This window comes from Tiliqua scincoides, chromosome 2 (genome assembly GCF_035046505.1).
Source record: "Tiliqua scincoides isolate rTilSci1 chromosome 2, rTilSci1.hap2, whole genome shotgun sequence".
Lineage (NCBI taxonomy): Eukaryota > Metazoa > Chordata > Lepidosauria > Squamata > Scincidae > Tiliqua > Tiliqua scincoides.
This window is the reverse complement of record NC_089822.1, coordinates 41,663,372-41,679,929: the sequence shown is the minus strand read 5'-3', so window position 1 is coordinate 41,679,929 and position 16,558 is coordinate 41,663,372. Positions and strand designations below refer to the sequence as shown.

Below are 16,558 nucleotides of genomic sequence, written 5' to 3'. Positions count from 1 at the left end.
ACAAAAGAATACTCCAACCAAGTGCAATAAGTAAAGATTAAAGAAGTAAAGAGGAGTAAAGAGAAGCTGAAAATGTTTCAGCATGTGCCTTCCACTAGGGCAGTGGTTCTCAGTGAGCTGTGGCTCCCCGAGGAGCCGCAGAAACCAGCCAGAGCCATGGAATACTTGCAAAAAACCCAGTCCTATACAATGTATAAGATTGTAGCACTAATAGGGAGTCATGGCCAATAGCCCAGAGGGTCAAGGGAGCTGCCAGACAAAAAAGTTTGGGAACCACTGCACTAGGGCACAAATAACACTCTTTCTTAAGAGGCAGGAGGTCTGGTCTAGAGGGTTGAGCCTCCATTTACCTGAACATAACAACCAAAGGTCGCCAGTTTGAGGCTACCAGCACCGTGCGACCTTGAAGCAGCTGACAAGCTGAACCGAGTTACTCCATCTGCTCTGAGCATAGGAGGATGGAGGCCAGAATGTGCGACCAGATCAAGAAAGAAACATCTGAGTGTTGTGGTTTCTTGAAAGATAGAACCTTTCAAATTGTAAAAATCCCTACGGGGATTTAAATTTGCCTGCCTATGTAAACCGCCTTGAATAGAGTCCGAGGAGAAATCTGAGGACAAGGCGGTACAGAAATACCTGTATTAATTATTAATTGTCAAAAATTATTGGGAATAAAAACGCATTGAAATAGAGTGCCTGAGCTATGATATATTCATTTACAAAAAGGGAATGACAACAGGCGTAGTCTCAATCCATTTCAAACCTTTGTGTGAATTACTGAATCACAGGCAGCCTAATCCTAACTAAATTCTTCCACCCCATGCAGTGGTGCTGCCACAGGTGTGTACTACACTGCATCCTGCAACTGAGTCCTGTACCAGCGATACTGCTGGTGCAAGTTCATGTTGATCCATGTCAGCGAACCTGGGCCTGATCTGCCCCATCCCACTAACCCATCCCTGACCCCCTGCTCTGTGCCAGACTTACCTTCTCCAACAGGTTCAACTTCTCTGTGTGTTGGCGCTGCTAGAAGGCACGTTGTTGCAAAGTGCTTTACAGTACTTTTGCACCAATGGTACTGGCAGAGTGCATACCCCTCTGGCACAAGGTAAGTATAAACTAGGACCATAACTTTGATCTCCTGTCACAGAACACATTCTTAAAGCCACACAATTGTCTATTGTCGTTTAACTTAAAATACACTTTTGAAAAATAATTCTTGCTACTGTTATTCTAACAAAAGATTCAGAACACAGACATTAAAAGAAGACAGAAGATCTGGCTTTATCCAAGCAAAACAATTTTAGGTTTAACCAAGATAAGCTAGCATGTAAAAAGGCTTTACTCAGATATCTATTTTGTAAATATGAGCTTACCTGCACGGGAAGGACAGCATATTGGAGAATTGGTGTAGGCATTAAGAAAGACACTGCCATATCTTTCCATTAGATTTATAAAAGGCAAGGCTACTGTTTCATTTTCTGGGTGAAATGTCAGCCTTCCATCCTGCATGCAGAGCAAAATGGGCTTTATTCATTTATATGTTTATAATATCTGTATTCAGTCTTCAGTGATATAGTCGCAAATGTTTCAGTGCAGGAGCTTGTCATGACACACCCCAATAACACCATAACAACAACAAAATCAACTTTAAAATTTTAAATTAGAGCATTTTCTTCTCCTGCCATTTATTTCTATTTTAAAACTTTTTAAACCTCATTTAAAGATCAGTTTCATCCCAAACTCTTGCAATAAGTTGCAACAAATATTTTGAAAAATAGAATTTAAAAAATATTCCAAATAAATGTAAAAGGTATATCAGAATCGTATCCTATGCATGTTTACTCTGAAATCCCATTGCGTTCAACAGTGCTCACTCCCATGTAAGTTTGCAGAGGATTGTAGCAATGTTACATGAGCCATCTCTCAGGAAGGACAAGGTCTGTACATGGCCTTGGGAAGGACACGGTCTAGCCCAGGGGTGTCCAAACATTTTGGCAGAAGGGCCACATCATCTCTCTGACATTGTGTCGGGGGCCAGGAAAAAAAAAGAATTAATTTATATTTAAAATTTGAATAAATTTACATAAATGAATTTATTAGAGATGGAACTTATATGAATGAATGAAGGTCTTGCAGTAGCTCAAGGCCTATAAAAGGCCTTGCACAAAGCAAGGCCAGCCTTTCCTTTGCTGCCACTGCTGCATCACAGATGTGAAACAGCAAGTAGGTGAACAGTCAAACAATTGTCCTGGGGTTTGGGCACCCCTGGTCTAGCCTGATGCAGCAGAGCACATACTACCCCTCTTATGCAATGATAACTTCTGCTCCTCCCACTGTTCAATGTTCTAGCTCAGCACTCTCCTTACTCTCTTTCTCTCTCTCTCTCTCTCTCTCTCATCTTCCTTTTCTAATCCAGGAAGTAGAAGGAAAAGCAGCAGTGGAGGCAAGTAGGCAGAGAAGAGTGCTCTTCACCAATCTACTGCCTGAAGGTATGACTTTTGTTGGTTTCATGGATGGGCCAGCCCTGGCTCCTAGGCAAATTTACATCCTGCTAAGCCTGATGCTTCTTCATCTCTAAAGTTCTTTAACAACAACAAAACAACATTTCAAAAGCAGTACCTGAAGCTCCTGCTGATAAGCTCAGCTTTCTTGCTATAGGAGAAGCCCTAGAGCTCCGCACCACCTTGACTACATCCATGTCCATCTTTCCCTCCTTGAAAGTATTTATTTACTTATATATTTATAACTTGATGTTTATTGAAATGATCCCCAGCACAGCTTGTAATAAATTCCAGAAGCTTCTTTGGGCCCAGTCCTATCCAACTTTCCAGCACCTGTGCAGCTGTAATGCAGCCCTGCAGTTCAAATTTTCCCATACACTGAGGAGGCCTTTGTGACTGCCTCCCTACCACAGGATGCAGTACACACCCCACTGGCATTCAAAAATTTGATAGGATTTGGCCCTTAGATCTCTGGCTAAGGCCACCACTCACTTTTTCAGTCTCTGCTCCATTTTCCCTACCAATGGTCCAGGCCAAGCTAATAATCCTCTTGCCATGGTGTTTATTCTGAGAGGCAAGGCATGCAAGCTCTCAGGGATCTTTAGCCCTCAGGCCAATGGTAGTCACCACCGGGTTCTTCAGATCAAGTCATCATTATGAGAATAACACATACTTTCTTTCACCTAGAGATGAATCTATGTAATATTACAAATCATGTTTCCACCAAAACATGGAAGCTTTGAAACATGGATTCCTGTACCCCACTGTTCTTCCACTGTGCGCACATGTGTTGTACAAAGCACTGCAGATAACAAGCCAATTGGATCAGAAGTTGAATGGAATGGCAAAGTGGGTGTTAGGAGGACATGAATGGATCTTAATTGGACATATCAGGAAAGCAGCTTCTAATCTAGCTTGGTCGTGTATGCACAGGGAGTGTGAGAGAATTCAAACTCACAATTCTCAACCCGAAATCTGGACACAATTAATCAACAAGTATGTTATGTGATCCTCCTAACTCTGTAGCTTGATTCTGAATTGTAAGTTGTTTGAAGTGTTCATAAGTGTTCAAATTCCAGATCTAGGGACTAGACTAGATGCTTAAAAAAAATTCCAAGTTGATAGCAGTTTAGAAACAATTTTGTGGGCCTGTCTGTTGGTGACAATGCCGGTGGAGAAGATGGTGGGATGTATAGTGCAGATTACTAGTGAGTCCTATTCTATTCAATTGAAGGCTTCTGTGTCTTTTAATGTAGGTTTCTAAGGAACAATCTAATCTATATTCAAGCAAGAGTCGCTTGTGAAAACAATCTCATCTAAAAGAGCCCCATGCCAGTCTGGAATGTACTGGTCAAGATGCTTAAAGGTCATTGCTGTTGTATATGAATGTGACCTTAGAGATGTTACAAAATAACTCATATCAGATCTGTTATTCTGTTAGCTGTGCTGGTGGGACCCCTAGTGTACACAGAGCAATTTAAGGGATTTGGGCAACAACATACTCCTCCTCCCCACTTTTCTATCCAAGAGTCTTGCAAATTCAGTATCAGATGTAAACATGTTCCAGAATGACTTGATGGGGAAAGTTTAGCAACCATGTTGTATTTTCAACGCAACAGGATAGAGTGCATTTGAAGGCCTCTAGCACCAGGCAAGCAGCACCTCCAGGTAAAGACAAGAAGGCTTAGAGCACAATCCTATGCACGTGTCTACTCATAAGTAAGTCCCATTATAGTCAGTGGGGACTTACTCCCAGGAAAGTGCAGATAGGATTGTAGCCTATGAGCCCAATCCTATGTGTGTCTATTCAGAAGTAAGTTCCATTATAGTTAATGGGGCTTATCCCCAGGAAAGTGTGGATTGGATTGAAGCCTGAGAACCCAATCCTATGTGTGCCTACTCAGAAGTAGGTCCCATTATAGTCAATGGGGCTTACTCCCAGGAAAGGGTGGATAGGATTGTAGCCTCAGGCAGTTGGGCTGCGATCCATAGAAGTAAATCCCACTGAATACAGTGAGGCTTACTTGGGAGGAAGCCTGCATAGGACTGGGCTGTTAGAGAAGGCAAGGAGTAGAGTCCAGCTGGAAAAGGCAGGTCTTTTATACAACGCACAAAGCCTCACATTCCTTCCCCGCAGGAAAATGCGCTGGGAAGCAAGACAGGGTTTCCTTCCCAAATACTTACGAAGGAATCGCTCACCACCAGCACCACGTTAGGCTTTCCACAGCTGCCATCAGCGCTGAGCAGAGGCCTCGCCTTCACAGCTCCCCCAAGGGGAGAGCCCGGGAGCAGGAGGAGGACCAGGGCGACAACTGCGGGGCTTGCAGCGGCGAGTGGGGGGAGGAGGCTCTCCCTGCCCATCTCTGCTTCCTTACGGCCAAACCAGGAGCTCAGTGGCCCTTTTCCCGCACCATCTCCCCCCCCCCTCTGGTCAGGAGGCTACAGAATGGCAACGGGACTGTGCCTGCGCTGCTGGCCCGTCCAAGGGAAGAAGTTCAGGGAGGGCGAGTGGCTCATTGCGGTTTCCTGGCAAGCTCTGCCGCATCAGACTCCCATCGTGCGTGGTGGGGGAGAAATGGGGAGGGGGAAGTCCATTGCTTTTGCAAATAGGTTCCAAAAAGAGGGGGCTAGAGCTTTCCACGCTCCAGGCAGTGGCGTAGCTAGAGGGGGTGCAAAGCTTCCACGCTCTAGGCAGTGGCGTAGCTAGAGGGGGGGGTGCAAAGCACTAAGTTTTGCAGGGAGGGAGCCTCACCGCGGAGAACGCCTCCCTTTGGCTGCCATCGCCCTGAAAGGCTCCCAGGGGGAGGGGCCGCCTGCACACCCCGGGGAGGCTCCCTGCAAAACTTACTGTTTTGCATTGCACCCCCCTTTACCTGCGGTGGGTGGGGAGGCAGAGCTCGTGGGTTGTGGGTGCCTCACATGACGGTGATGCTTTTCGAAGCACTCCAGTGGGGAGGCTCTATTTCACCTGCCTCCCCATCCACCGCATGTCCCTGAGCTATGCCACTGACTACAGGGATAAAAGAGGGGGGGGGCAAAATAAGGCAGGGAGAGGGTGCTGACAGCCACAATATGTCCTTGGAGCCCAGGTCTACTAGGCTTCTACTAGGCAGAACACAGGTCTACCCAACCATGCGGCATTGGCAGCTAGATAAAGTAGTATTGAAAACCAAACACACTCCTAAGTCTCTCTAAAATCTTTGAAATATGGAAAATCCATTGCAGAAAATTAGGCTCACACTAGAATGGACCGAAGTGAACTTCTGCAGCAGCTGTAGCCCCACAGCTGGGTCCCTGAGCTTCTATACTCTGCTTCATGGTTATGGGATCCACAAGCCAAAAAGCTACTGTGGCAGGCCAGTTTCCTCCCAGATTTGACACTGTGTTAAAGAGGGTCATGGATGCGTTCCTGGGCCTGGTGTGCATGGCTTGCAGCAGCAGTTAACACTGCATGAATGTGACTGTGCCCCAGCATCATGCGAAGGCAGCAAGTTCAGGTGAGATATGAAAATGTCAGATCCCAGGAACTTTCTGGGCCCCCTCCTTTGGCTCCTGGGCCCCCTTTACCCCCTCTCCTAGGTCCTGCAGCCAAAGAGGACAAGATACCCCAAAATGTAGGACATCCACAAAAAATGTAGGACATGGCAAAATAAAAGCTGAAAACACTTGTATATTGATTTCATGTGGTTAACGTAAACACTATATTACTTACTATTAAATTTAAAACTATATTGCATATCATTTATTACATAATTTATTAATTCCAAAAGGGGTATGTGCTGCCTGCAGGGGCCACTCTCAAGGAAAAAAGAGGACGTTTACAGCCCAGTTTAGATATTTGGCCATAGGCCTACTTATTTAGTAACTGCTCATATTCAACATATAATGCAATTTTTTTTTCATAATTTTATTCATCATGTGGGTTTTAATAATTTATTGCTTGTCCCATTTTAATAATGTATTGTGCATTTTATATATTGGTGCTGCATCTTGCCATATGATTAAATGAAATGCAGCTCAATCCTATGCATCAGAAGTAAGTCCTATTATACTTGTGACTCAGAAGTAAATTCCATTATAACCAATGGGGGATTCTCTCACATATGTGTGGATAGGATTGCAGCCCTAAGTTCTTTTCTAGGACACGAGGCTAAAAAAGAGGACATGTCCTGGAAAAAGAAGACATCTGGTCACCCTGGAGCAAAGGGCATCAACTTCTGTCATGCCAAATAAAGGGAAATAAATGCATGCAGGAGAACTACAACTCCCATAGTTGCAATGCAAAGGGGTAAGGGATAAGAGAGCCTAGAGAGTGATGCTACAGTCACAGTGTCCTTGTCTGGAGACATTCCTGGCTGTTTTTACTGAGATTTTTCCTCCTCTCTCCTGCTCTTAGAAGAGGTAGCTCCCCATACAGTGGAGGAATGCAGGGACAGCTGTGGTAGAGCAGGATAATAATAAATAATAATAATAACAGGTATTTATATACCGCCTTTCTTGGTCTTTATTCAAGACTTTATTCAAGGCGGTTTACATAGGCAGGCTTTATCTAAATCCCTATTTAAATAGGGATTTTTACAATTTCAAAGAAGGTTCTTTCTTTCAAGAACTACTACATTCAAGGTGTTTCAATCCGATCTGGCTTCACATTCTGGCCTCCCTTAAGGATTAAGGATCCCTTAAGAAACATGAAAACAAAGACAAAAATTTCATGTCTTTCAAACTCATGTCTTATTCCATGTGGACTTAAAATTTAAAAGGAAATAAAACTCAGTTTGAAAGCTGATTGACTTTCCCTTCGCAGAGCTTGAAACAATTTCCAAGTGCAGTTGCAAGCCAGGCTGCGTGAGTATCCAACTGGATGACAGAATCGATAGATTCTACGCTATGACTGTACAGTACTATGTTGGGAAAGAGGTCCTGGTGAACTACAACTCCCATCGTACCACGGGGGTGGGACTTGAGCAGCAAACCGCTTACGTCACATCCAAAGAAGGGAGGGGTGGAGAAAGGCTCCACACGCATGCGCCTTTTCGCGAGTGCAGGGCAATGGTTGTTGGCTGGCAGTAGTTGTGGCAGTGGGTGGTGACAGCCGGTGAGTGAGTGAGTACTGTGCGGATTCGGGCAGAGGCCTCTGTTCATGGACCCGGGATAGCGCAGCTGCTGTGTTTCAGAAGGCCTAGGATTGCCCAGAGTTTAAAATCTGAGCTGGACTCTGCTACTGGAACATGCAGTGGGTGGGGAGGCAGGTGAGGCAGAGCCTCCCCACCTGCTGCAGGGACACACAGCGGGTGGGGAGGCAGGTGAGGCAGAGCCTCCCCACCTGCTGCAGGGACACACAGCGGGTGGAGAGGCAGGTGAGGCAGAGCCTCCCCACCGGGGTCCTTCAAAAAGCAGTCGCGTGTGAGGTGCCCAGGCACCCACAACTCATGCACTCCATGCCCTCCACTCTCTCCATGCTTTGTGCATGGGTTGTGGGTGCTCAGGTGCCTTACACGGCAGTGGTACTTTTCGAAGGACTCTGGTGGGGAGGCTCTGCCTCACCTGCCTTCCCACCCACCAAATGTCCCTACTCTGCTGAGGAAACCAGTGGGGGAAAACGTGGGTTAGGGTCAGGAATTTTGAGGACTGTGTCCTGTGTTAATGAAGACTTAGGTAACTCCCACCTGTTGGTTCAACATCAAATTTGAATAGTCTGTCTCAATGAACTCTGCCCCCCCCCCCTTTTCATCATGATCTCTGACTTGGCCTCTTATGTATTCCCATTTGCCTTTATTTCCACCTCCTGCTATTTTGTCACTGAGTATTTCAGATGATCACTTATTTGGGGCAGAGCTCTGTCTGTTTTTGCCCATATGACAACTCAGTCTGTACAGTGCCTTATACACAATGGAATGGTTTAAATAATAATAATGGTGGAGATATTAGTTGCAAATTGGGAAGATAACAGTTCAAAATCTCAAAATGCAGGATGAATTATAGGTGGCTATAGGCAAACCAATCAATTTCCACTCTCCCATCTTTAATATATCGGTGGAACCTTTAATATATAGATGGAACCTTAGTATCTGCTAATTTGATATCCTCTGATTTGACTCACCCCTGATACAGATCCACCTTTAAATGCCTTGTAGCAAGGGAAAAAGCTTCAAAATCCAATTTCCCACCTTTTCTCTGTTAAATACAAGTAGTTATAATTTCATTCCACTAGATTCCATTATTCATTCCATCTAGTGGTTGAATGCAGGATAGTGTCACCCCAGAATGCATTGGTATATAGACCAGTAGTTCCCAACCTGGGGTATGTGTACCCCCAGGGGTACTTGCCAGGACCTTGCCTCATAGTTACAATTTCATTCCACTAGATTCCATTATTCATTCCATCTAGTGGTTGAATGCAGGATAGTGTCACCCCAGAATGCATTGGTATATAGACCAGTAGTTCCCAACCTGGGGTGTGTGTACCCCCAGGGGTACTTGCCAGGACCTTTAGAGGTACTTGAAAAAGAATTGAATAATGGCAGAAAAAGGCAGGTCTTGATTGCCTTGCAGGGCTGTCAAGGCAGGCAGTTAGCTGGTTGTGAAAGCCCCAGCAACTGCTAGTTTCTGGTCATCAATTTGTGTGTTATCAGATATGGATCAGCAGTTGAAAACTTTTAAATTTGAAATAACAGCAACTATATTAATTACAAACGTTTTGCTAATACGAAGGGTACAATTTATGGAAATGGGCTGCCAAGGGGTACTCAAGTGTAAAAACATGGGCAACCACTAATATAGACAATAAAGGAGCAAGAAACCTAGAAGTGGGTCTTTAAAGCTATTTTCCCACAGATTTGGCATCCACTGAGGGTTCCGAGTAAGAACACCCGTGGGTAACGAGGCACGGCCTGTATAGATTATAAGGATGGCTTGCCTTATAGAATAGTTGTAAGAAAACTGGACCTGTGGGATATCTCCATATAACTTCAACTTGATTCTCATGACCTGGGAAATGTATTCCTCATAATTCAGTTTGCAATTTAGTAAATACTGTTTTAGGAGTAACATTAAATTCAATGTGTATAATTTGGAAGTACTGCTGGTGTAATGTGTGTCAGGTCAAAGTGCCTTCCCCACCTGAGCTGGGCTATCCGTAGGGCTGACTTTATTCCTTATTTTATAGAGAAGCAAAAATGTGATAAAGAATAGAAGATTGAAATATCCATACATAATGTATCTATGAACCACATTTCCTCCTTATCTGTTTCAGATAAACTTGCAGTTTGTATTGATGAATACAAAATTTAGTGTGAGCTGTCAGAATAATTTGCAAAATGCTTTGATACACAGCATAATTTTTCTTCTGTTAATGTTACCAGTAGTTATGTCAAACAAGGAAGTGAAAGCAGCATTGAAGAGTGCCAGAGATGCAATAAGAAATAAAGAATATAAAGAAGCACTGAAACACTGCAAGGTAAACTAGCACTCAAATGCAAAATGGAAATTTTCTAAGGGTGATGGCCCTATTGAATGTTGTGGTTTCTTGAAAGATAGAACCTTCTTTCAAATTGTAAAAATCCCTATGGGGATTTAATTAGCCTTATATTAATTAGCCTTATGGGGATTATAATAATAATAATAAAAAATGACCTCCCCCAAACTCCCTCAGCACACCTGTGGACCATTCATGGCACACCAATGTGCCATGGTACAGTAGCTGAAAATCGGTGCTCCAAGGGCTCAAGCAGAGGTCTTTCTCAGCCAGCCCAGCTACTTGTGAACCTTTGATGCCAGAGATTGAACCTGGGACATTTTGCATGCATTTTGCATGTTTTGTTGCACTAAGCTATGGGCAGTCTCTCATAGACATAGATTACCCTGAACCTCTAAGGATAAGAGACATAGCAAGATGATGCACGGGGGCGGGGGGGGGGGGAGTTCTGCTTTTCTTTCTCAGAAGTGGAATATTTTATTGATTATTTTTCCATCTGTATTACAGATAAAATATTTCAATGTTTTTTTATTTGAACTTTGCAGGCAGTATTGAAACAGGAGAAAAATAACTACAATGCCTGGGTATTTGTTGGTCTGGCAGCTGCTGAGCTGGAACAGCCTGACCAAGCCCAAGGTGCCTACAAAAAGGCTGCTGAGCTTGAACCAGGACAATTGCTGGCATGGCAGGTATGAATGTGATTCATCCAATTGTTCATACTGTGTGACATGGGCTTCTATGTTGAGCATAAGAAATTAAATGTAAATATTATGGAAAAACTTGCCGTGGTATGTTGTCCTAAATTCAATAGTCTTCTGTGTGACTTATGGTCTAACTAAATGTGACTTGAATCACATTATTGGCTTTGGCATACTTGGTTTTTCCCCCTGTAAATAGCATGTGAGCTGAGACCCGATTCAGACCTGGATCACGGCAGGAGGACCCATACCACCCGTCATGGTCCCAGTCTGGATCAGCCCCTGCCAGTACATATGCTACTTGCCCTGGGAAAAAATCCCCCTTTGGTGGAGTATGATGGGATGTAGGGTAAAGCCCTTCTATCCTCCTTATCATAGAGCCAATCTGGATAGGGTTAGTACAACCCTTGTGTACTATTTACAGGGTGGGAGAAGCAGACATTCCAGGGTCAATGACATGAAAGCTGATCTGAGAAGCAGTTTGGAACTTAAATATGACACTTTTCTTGACTGCATTTAACAAAACGGATATTTTCTGTTCTATCTTGCTTAATGCATCAGCATAATGCAGCATGAATTCTTATTCTACTCTTAGTGTCAGCCTACATGTATTTTACTTTTTTCTCATCTCCATCTGTGTTAAACAGACATTGAACCTGTGATATGTTATAAGGGAATCTGTCCTGTAAGACAGGAAAGAAATTCAGGATAGGGAAGCAAGACAGATAGGATTGTGCAGTTGCACAGCGTCAACTTGCACAGCGTGTTTAATGGTCAGTCTCTATACCATATATCTGCAGTCCTTTACATTCTTACTTAAGAGTAAGCCCCACTAAACCTAAAATAAACATGCAAAGGATTGAACTGCAAATTTCTTGGAATGATCTCATAAAATGGGTATATGATACATGGTAAAGTAGTTAATAACTGCAATAATATGCAAAGCACTCTCTATATACAGTTTGCCTTATGTTACAAAAGACTTGATAAAGCTGGAGAAGATACAGGAGAGGGTGACAGAAACAGTGAATATTTTTCTTGAAGAATGGCCAGAGACATCAAGGTAGTTTAAGCTTGAGGGACAAGATGTTTGAAATAGAGGTTTGCAAAATTCTAAATGGTGAGGCAACCAAATAGAGAAATTCCCCTTTGGCAGGCCTGAATTCTCTTTACAAAGCCAAATGCTGCATATGATTTTGTTGATCATATGTTTGAGAAGCTTAACAGAAAATGTCACATCTCCTATTAAATTACTGTGTTTCATCCAGTATTAAATAACAGCATAGCTGTATTTTGGAAATGACAGTGAAATGGAAAATTCAATGTACATGTGGATAGTGCCCTGAGGAAGTGAAGCGGGTTAATGGTGTAACACAATCCTGTGCTTATTTACTCAGAAGTAAGTCCTACTATATTGAGTACCTCAATCAGAGGTAATTGTATATAGCAGTGGTTCTCAAACTCTCTGGGAGAGTTTGAGAGCCACTAAGTTCTTGCATGGGCGGGAGGGGGGAGGCAGCAGGGGAAGGCAGCAGCGCAGTCCCCAGGATCACGCTGCTCAGGGGGGCTGGAGGGGCTTGCGTACACATACCCAAGCCCCTGTAGCCTCCTGGGGGCACGGGGAGCCCAGTGCGACCTGTAGCAGGGCTCCCCGCAGCAGTGAAAGTAGATGCGGAGCAATCGCACCCCACCTCCTCTAAAGCAGAAGTGGAGCATGATTGCTCCGCATCTACTTTCACTGCTGCGGGGAGCCCTGCTGCAGGTTGCGCTGGGCTCCCCACAGCCCTGGGAGGCTGCAGGGGCTTGGGTACGTGTACCCAAACCCCTGCAGCCCCCCTGAGCGGCGCAATCCTGGGGATTGCACTGCTGCCTCCTCCCTGCCTCCAGGCTGCCCCCGCCCCTTAAGGGGTCAGGGGCCAGGGCCCGCAGGCTGGGGCATCGCAACGCCCCAGTTTGAAAAGCCCTGGTATATAGGATTGCAATCTAAAATACTGTGGATTTTATTCTAAGGAAGTTAGATATGATTAAGCACCACTGAGACACGTTGATCATGTCTAACTTAAGTCCCATTACTTTCAATTGGGCTTTGGAGCCCTAATTTTCTTAGGATATAATCCTCTGGATTTTCCTGCCAGAGGAAACAGATATTCTTGATGCAGAAAACGCCCCTGGAGCAATCCCTGTCATCACTAAGATGGTTAAATAAGTCCTTATTGAGTCTTGAAAGAATGTCTTTCTTTAGTTCTGTTTAAAGCTCTAGCATTGCAATCCTATATGTGTTTACTTGCAAGTAAGTCCTATTGTGTTCAATGGCTTACTTTCTGACTCTCAGGTAAGCGTATATAGGATTACAGCCTAAGAAAATTCAAATTTAGTTATTTGTTTACATGGTACCTTATTCTGCATTGTTTTCATGTGGGTGTATCACAATGTATCCACTTTGCTTTGAAAGGTATTTAGCCCTTAAAAGAAAATCTTTAGAGTTTCTTGGATTAACCCTGGAGTGAATTTGGACTCCATAACTGTACAAATAAAAAATTTATTTCAGCAACATGTTTTACTTTCATGCAGGGTTTAGCAAATTTGTATGAAAAAACAAACCATACAGATGTCAGAGAAGATTTGGCTAATGTTTACCATAAACTCCTGGAACTCTATGAAAGGTAAGAACACAACAATCTTATTGAAGCAATTGCTGCATGTATTATTGCAGTGATACATTAATATTCAGCTTAAAGCAACCCTCATGTTGTTGGTTAATCAAAGAGCAATCTATTAACATAACAGTATCTTTAATGCTCTTGTTAAGTAAGATGAATACATATGTTTCTGCAAAAATAGAAAGCTCCTCCATACTTTGAGAAAATAAATCCTCAAAGCCAATTACTGTACATTTCCATCGTTTTAATAAATTGTGAAAATTTGTCTATAAAAAATTGTAAAATCCAGCTCCCCCTCTCTACCTGTATAATATCTGTTGTGCCTGTGTGCATCTCTCTTAATTTTGCTTTTTAAATTGCTGCACAAACGGACACAAAGTTGAAGGGAAGGGAAGTAGTAGGCTATCTTTGAAAAAACCTACAATCTTCCGGTTAGGTTGGAGACAGTCTCCCGCTTCTGTTCCCTTTCTTACTAGTCTGTGTAATGGGAAATAGAGGGGCTCTTTAAGTAGGTAGGCCGAATCTTATTTTGAGTTGATGTGGTAAATTAACTGAACCAGAAAGATAATTAAGGAATTATTTTGTGTTACTTCTCTAGTACTGATAAACAGAAGTGGTGTGAAGTCTGTAGAAAACTTGTGGAGCTATATCACCAAGAAAAAAATTACCTTCAGGTTGGTCAATGTTTTTGATCTTCATTTATTGTGATCAATAGGTGGCATCAATGCCTTTAGCACTGTGGTGCATCATCACTGGGGAGTCCCTGGGATTATCGGTAGCTGCTTTATACAGAATGAGACCACTGGTCTATCTAGGGTCATTGATGCAAACAAGGATTGTCCAACAACAATCAGATGTCCAAGATTTCAAACAGCAATTTTTCTCTGCCCTACCTAAGGATGTTGGGGACTGAACCCAGAATCGAGCCATAGTCCTTTCCTGAGGAAGGACCCCTTTTGCTTGCATGACTGCAACTCTCCTCCCATGGATGGTGCTATGTTACACCAAAGATTTGGGTTCTGCCCATCATTTGTAATTGGTCTCCTTTGCAAAAAAAAATTTTTAAATCAAATTTTGTGATGCAGAAATTTTACTACCTGTATCCTGTTCACATATGCAAGCATAGCTGGAGTGGCTCCTTCCTCTATTTTCAGTGGAAATGGCCTGGTTTTATCAAACATGGGTTATCAAACATTCATCTACTTTTTGTGTTCTCTTGGTGTGATTCAGCTAGGGACAAATTGCAACTTGACCTTAAGAGGCTAATTTTATGGTGCAGAGAGGTTGTTGAATGGAGGAAATGAATGGTGGGGGGAGCAGGGAAGAGCAGAGGGGAAAAAAGCAGAGAGTGTTCATAATCCTGGTTCCTTATTGCTTCTGACCTCTCAGTTAAGCTAAAAACCATTTACCTTGATTGCTGGAATTGGACAGTAGCATCTGAATTGTTAGTAGTCAAAAGATCAAAGCGTCCCTCCGATCTGCTCAGCTGCTAAACTAGTTTTCTTGACAGGTGGCTCGAACCTGGCACAAGCTAGTAAAAATACGACAGGAAGAAGGTGCAGAAAATGCTGAGCTTCACCAGCTATGGAAGAGATTGGTCCAATTGCTGATGGAGTGCACACATCTCCAGGACAATGAAGCACAACAGTTGGTAAGGGCTCCTTCTTAGGCTCAGTTGTATTCTTGACTTTTAAAACTCTTGATATTTTTATAAAGTGAGCACAAACATTCTAGTTGAGGCTCAGCCTTGTAAGATAGTTGAGAATGTCTATTTTACAGGTGGGAGTTCAGGCTGAGATGCATTGACTTGCCCAGAACCACCTCTTTGGCTTTACTAGCTTGTTCCTGATTCTGATGCAAGTTGGACTTTGTCTTTCATTTTCTTCTAAAGCATTTTTATCCTGCCTTTGTAGCCACAGAGGCAACCCAAGGTGGTTTATAGAACCAAGAATAAACAGCAAGAGAGTACTGCAATAAAAAATGCAAACTGAGGCCATCCTAGTAGCACCACTGCCATTACAACCCTCACTACCCTACCAGAGGTTGAACAAAAAAGCCAGGTTTTAATTGGTCTCTTAAAGGAGTGTAGGGTAGGGGCGAATGAACACCATTGGGGTGGGCATTCCACATGTTTGGCACCACTGTTTTCCTGGTGGCTGCCCATCATGCCTCTAAGGGCAAGGGTACCGGGAGCAAGACCCAAGTTGACAATTGGAGTGTATGGAACAGCTTGTAGATCCTAGTCTTCTTATGAATATGCTGGCAATGAAAGCATAACCAGTAATCAATTATTATTTTGGGAGGTCTGTAACACATGGATGTTTTGGATATTGACTCTTTGAACATAAGAACACCCCCACTGAATCAGGCCCATCTAATCCAGCTTCCTGTATCTCACAGTGGCCCGCCAAATGCCACAGGGAGCACACCAGATAATAATAATAATAATAATATACAGTATTTGTATACCGCCTTTCTTGGTCTTTATTCAAGACTTTATTCAAGGCGGTTTACACAGGCAGGCTTATTAAATCCACGCAGGGATTTTTACAAATTGAAAGAAGGTTCTCTCTTTCAAGAACCACCACATTCAAGCTGTTACACTCCGATCTGGTTTAACATTCTGGCCTCCATCCTCCCACGCTCCGAGCAGATGGAACAGCTCAGCTGCAGCTTGCCAGCTGCTTCAAGGTCGCACGGTGCCGGTGGCCTCGAACTGGCGACCTTGTGGATGTTAATCTTCAGGCAAATGGAGGCTCTACCCTCTAGACCAGACCTCCTGCCCATAACAAGATAACAAGAGACCAGCATCCCGGTGCCTTCCCTTACATCTGGCATTCTGACATAGCCCATTTCTAAAATCAGGAGGTTGCACATACACATCATGGCTTGAAACCCGTAATGGATTTTTCCTCCAGAAATTGGTCCAATCCCCTTTTAAAGGCAATTAGGCCAGATGCCATCACCACATCCTGTGGCAAGGAGTTCCACAGACCGACCAACCAATATTTGGAACCAAATATTCCAAAGTATTCTTTTCTCTGTCCTAACTCTCCAAACACTCAATTTGAGTGGATGTCCCCTGGTTCTGGTGTTATGTGAGAGGAAAAAGAGCATCTCTCTATCCACTCTATCCTTCCCGTGCATAATTTTGTATGTCTCAATCATATCCCCCCTCAGGCGCTTCTTTTCTAGGTTGAAGAGGTCCAAACACCGCAGCCT

General features: G+C 43.5%; 2 protein-coding genes across 4 annotated transcripts in view; one reads left to right on the top strand and one right to left on the bottom strand.

Annotated features, from left to right (window-relative positions):
• ARSK (arylsulfatase family member K) overlaps positions 1–5,260 on the bottom strand; it is a 59,154-nt gene extending 53,894 nt beyond the window's left edge. The window contains exons 1-2 of one of the 2 annotated variants that reach the window (XM_066616142.1): positions 4,689–5,260; positions 1,377–1,506 (exon numbers count right to left, since the gene is read on the bottom strand). In XM_066616142.1, the coding sequence (XP_066472239.1) occupies positions 1,377–1,506; positions 4,689–4,865 (307 nt within the window). In that variant the 5' untranslated portion in view covers positions 4,866–5,260. The remainder of the gene's footprint in view (positions 1–1,376; positions 1,507–4,688) is intronic. The other variant, XM_066616141.1, reaches the window with a different exon arrangement.
• Positions 5,261–7,514: 2,254 nt separating this feature from the next.
• The window catches only part of SKIC3 (SKI3 subunit of superkiller complex), a 57,375-nt gene continuing 48,331 nt past the window's right edge, over positions 7,515–16,558 (top strand). Inside the window, exons 1-6 of one of the 2 annotated variants that reach the window (XM_066616138.1) lie at positions 7,515–7,599; positions 9,869–9,960; positions 10,524–10,667; positions 13,248–13,339; positions 13,935–14,010; positions 14,847–14,987. In XM_066616138.1, the coding sequence (XP_066472235.1) occupies positions 9,871–9,960; positions 10,524–10,667; positions 13,248–13,339; positions 13,935–14,010; positions 14,847–14,987 (543 nt within the window). In that variant the 5' untranslated portion in view covers positions 7,515–7,599; positions 9,869–9,870. Of the gene's footprint in view, positions 7,600–9,865; positions 9,961–10,523; positions 10,668–13,247; positions 13,340–13,934; positions 14,011–14,846; positions 14,988–16,558 lie in introns of both variants that reach the window. The other variant, XM_066616139.1, reaches the window with a different exon arrangement.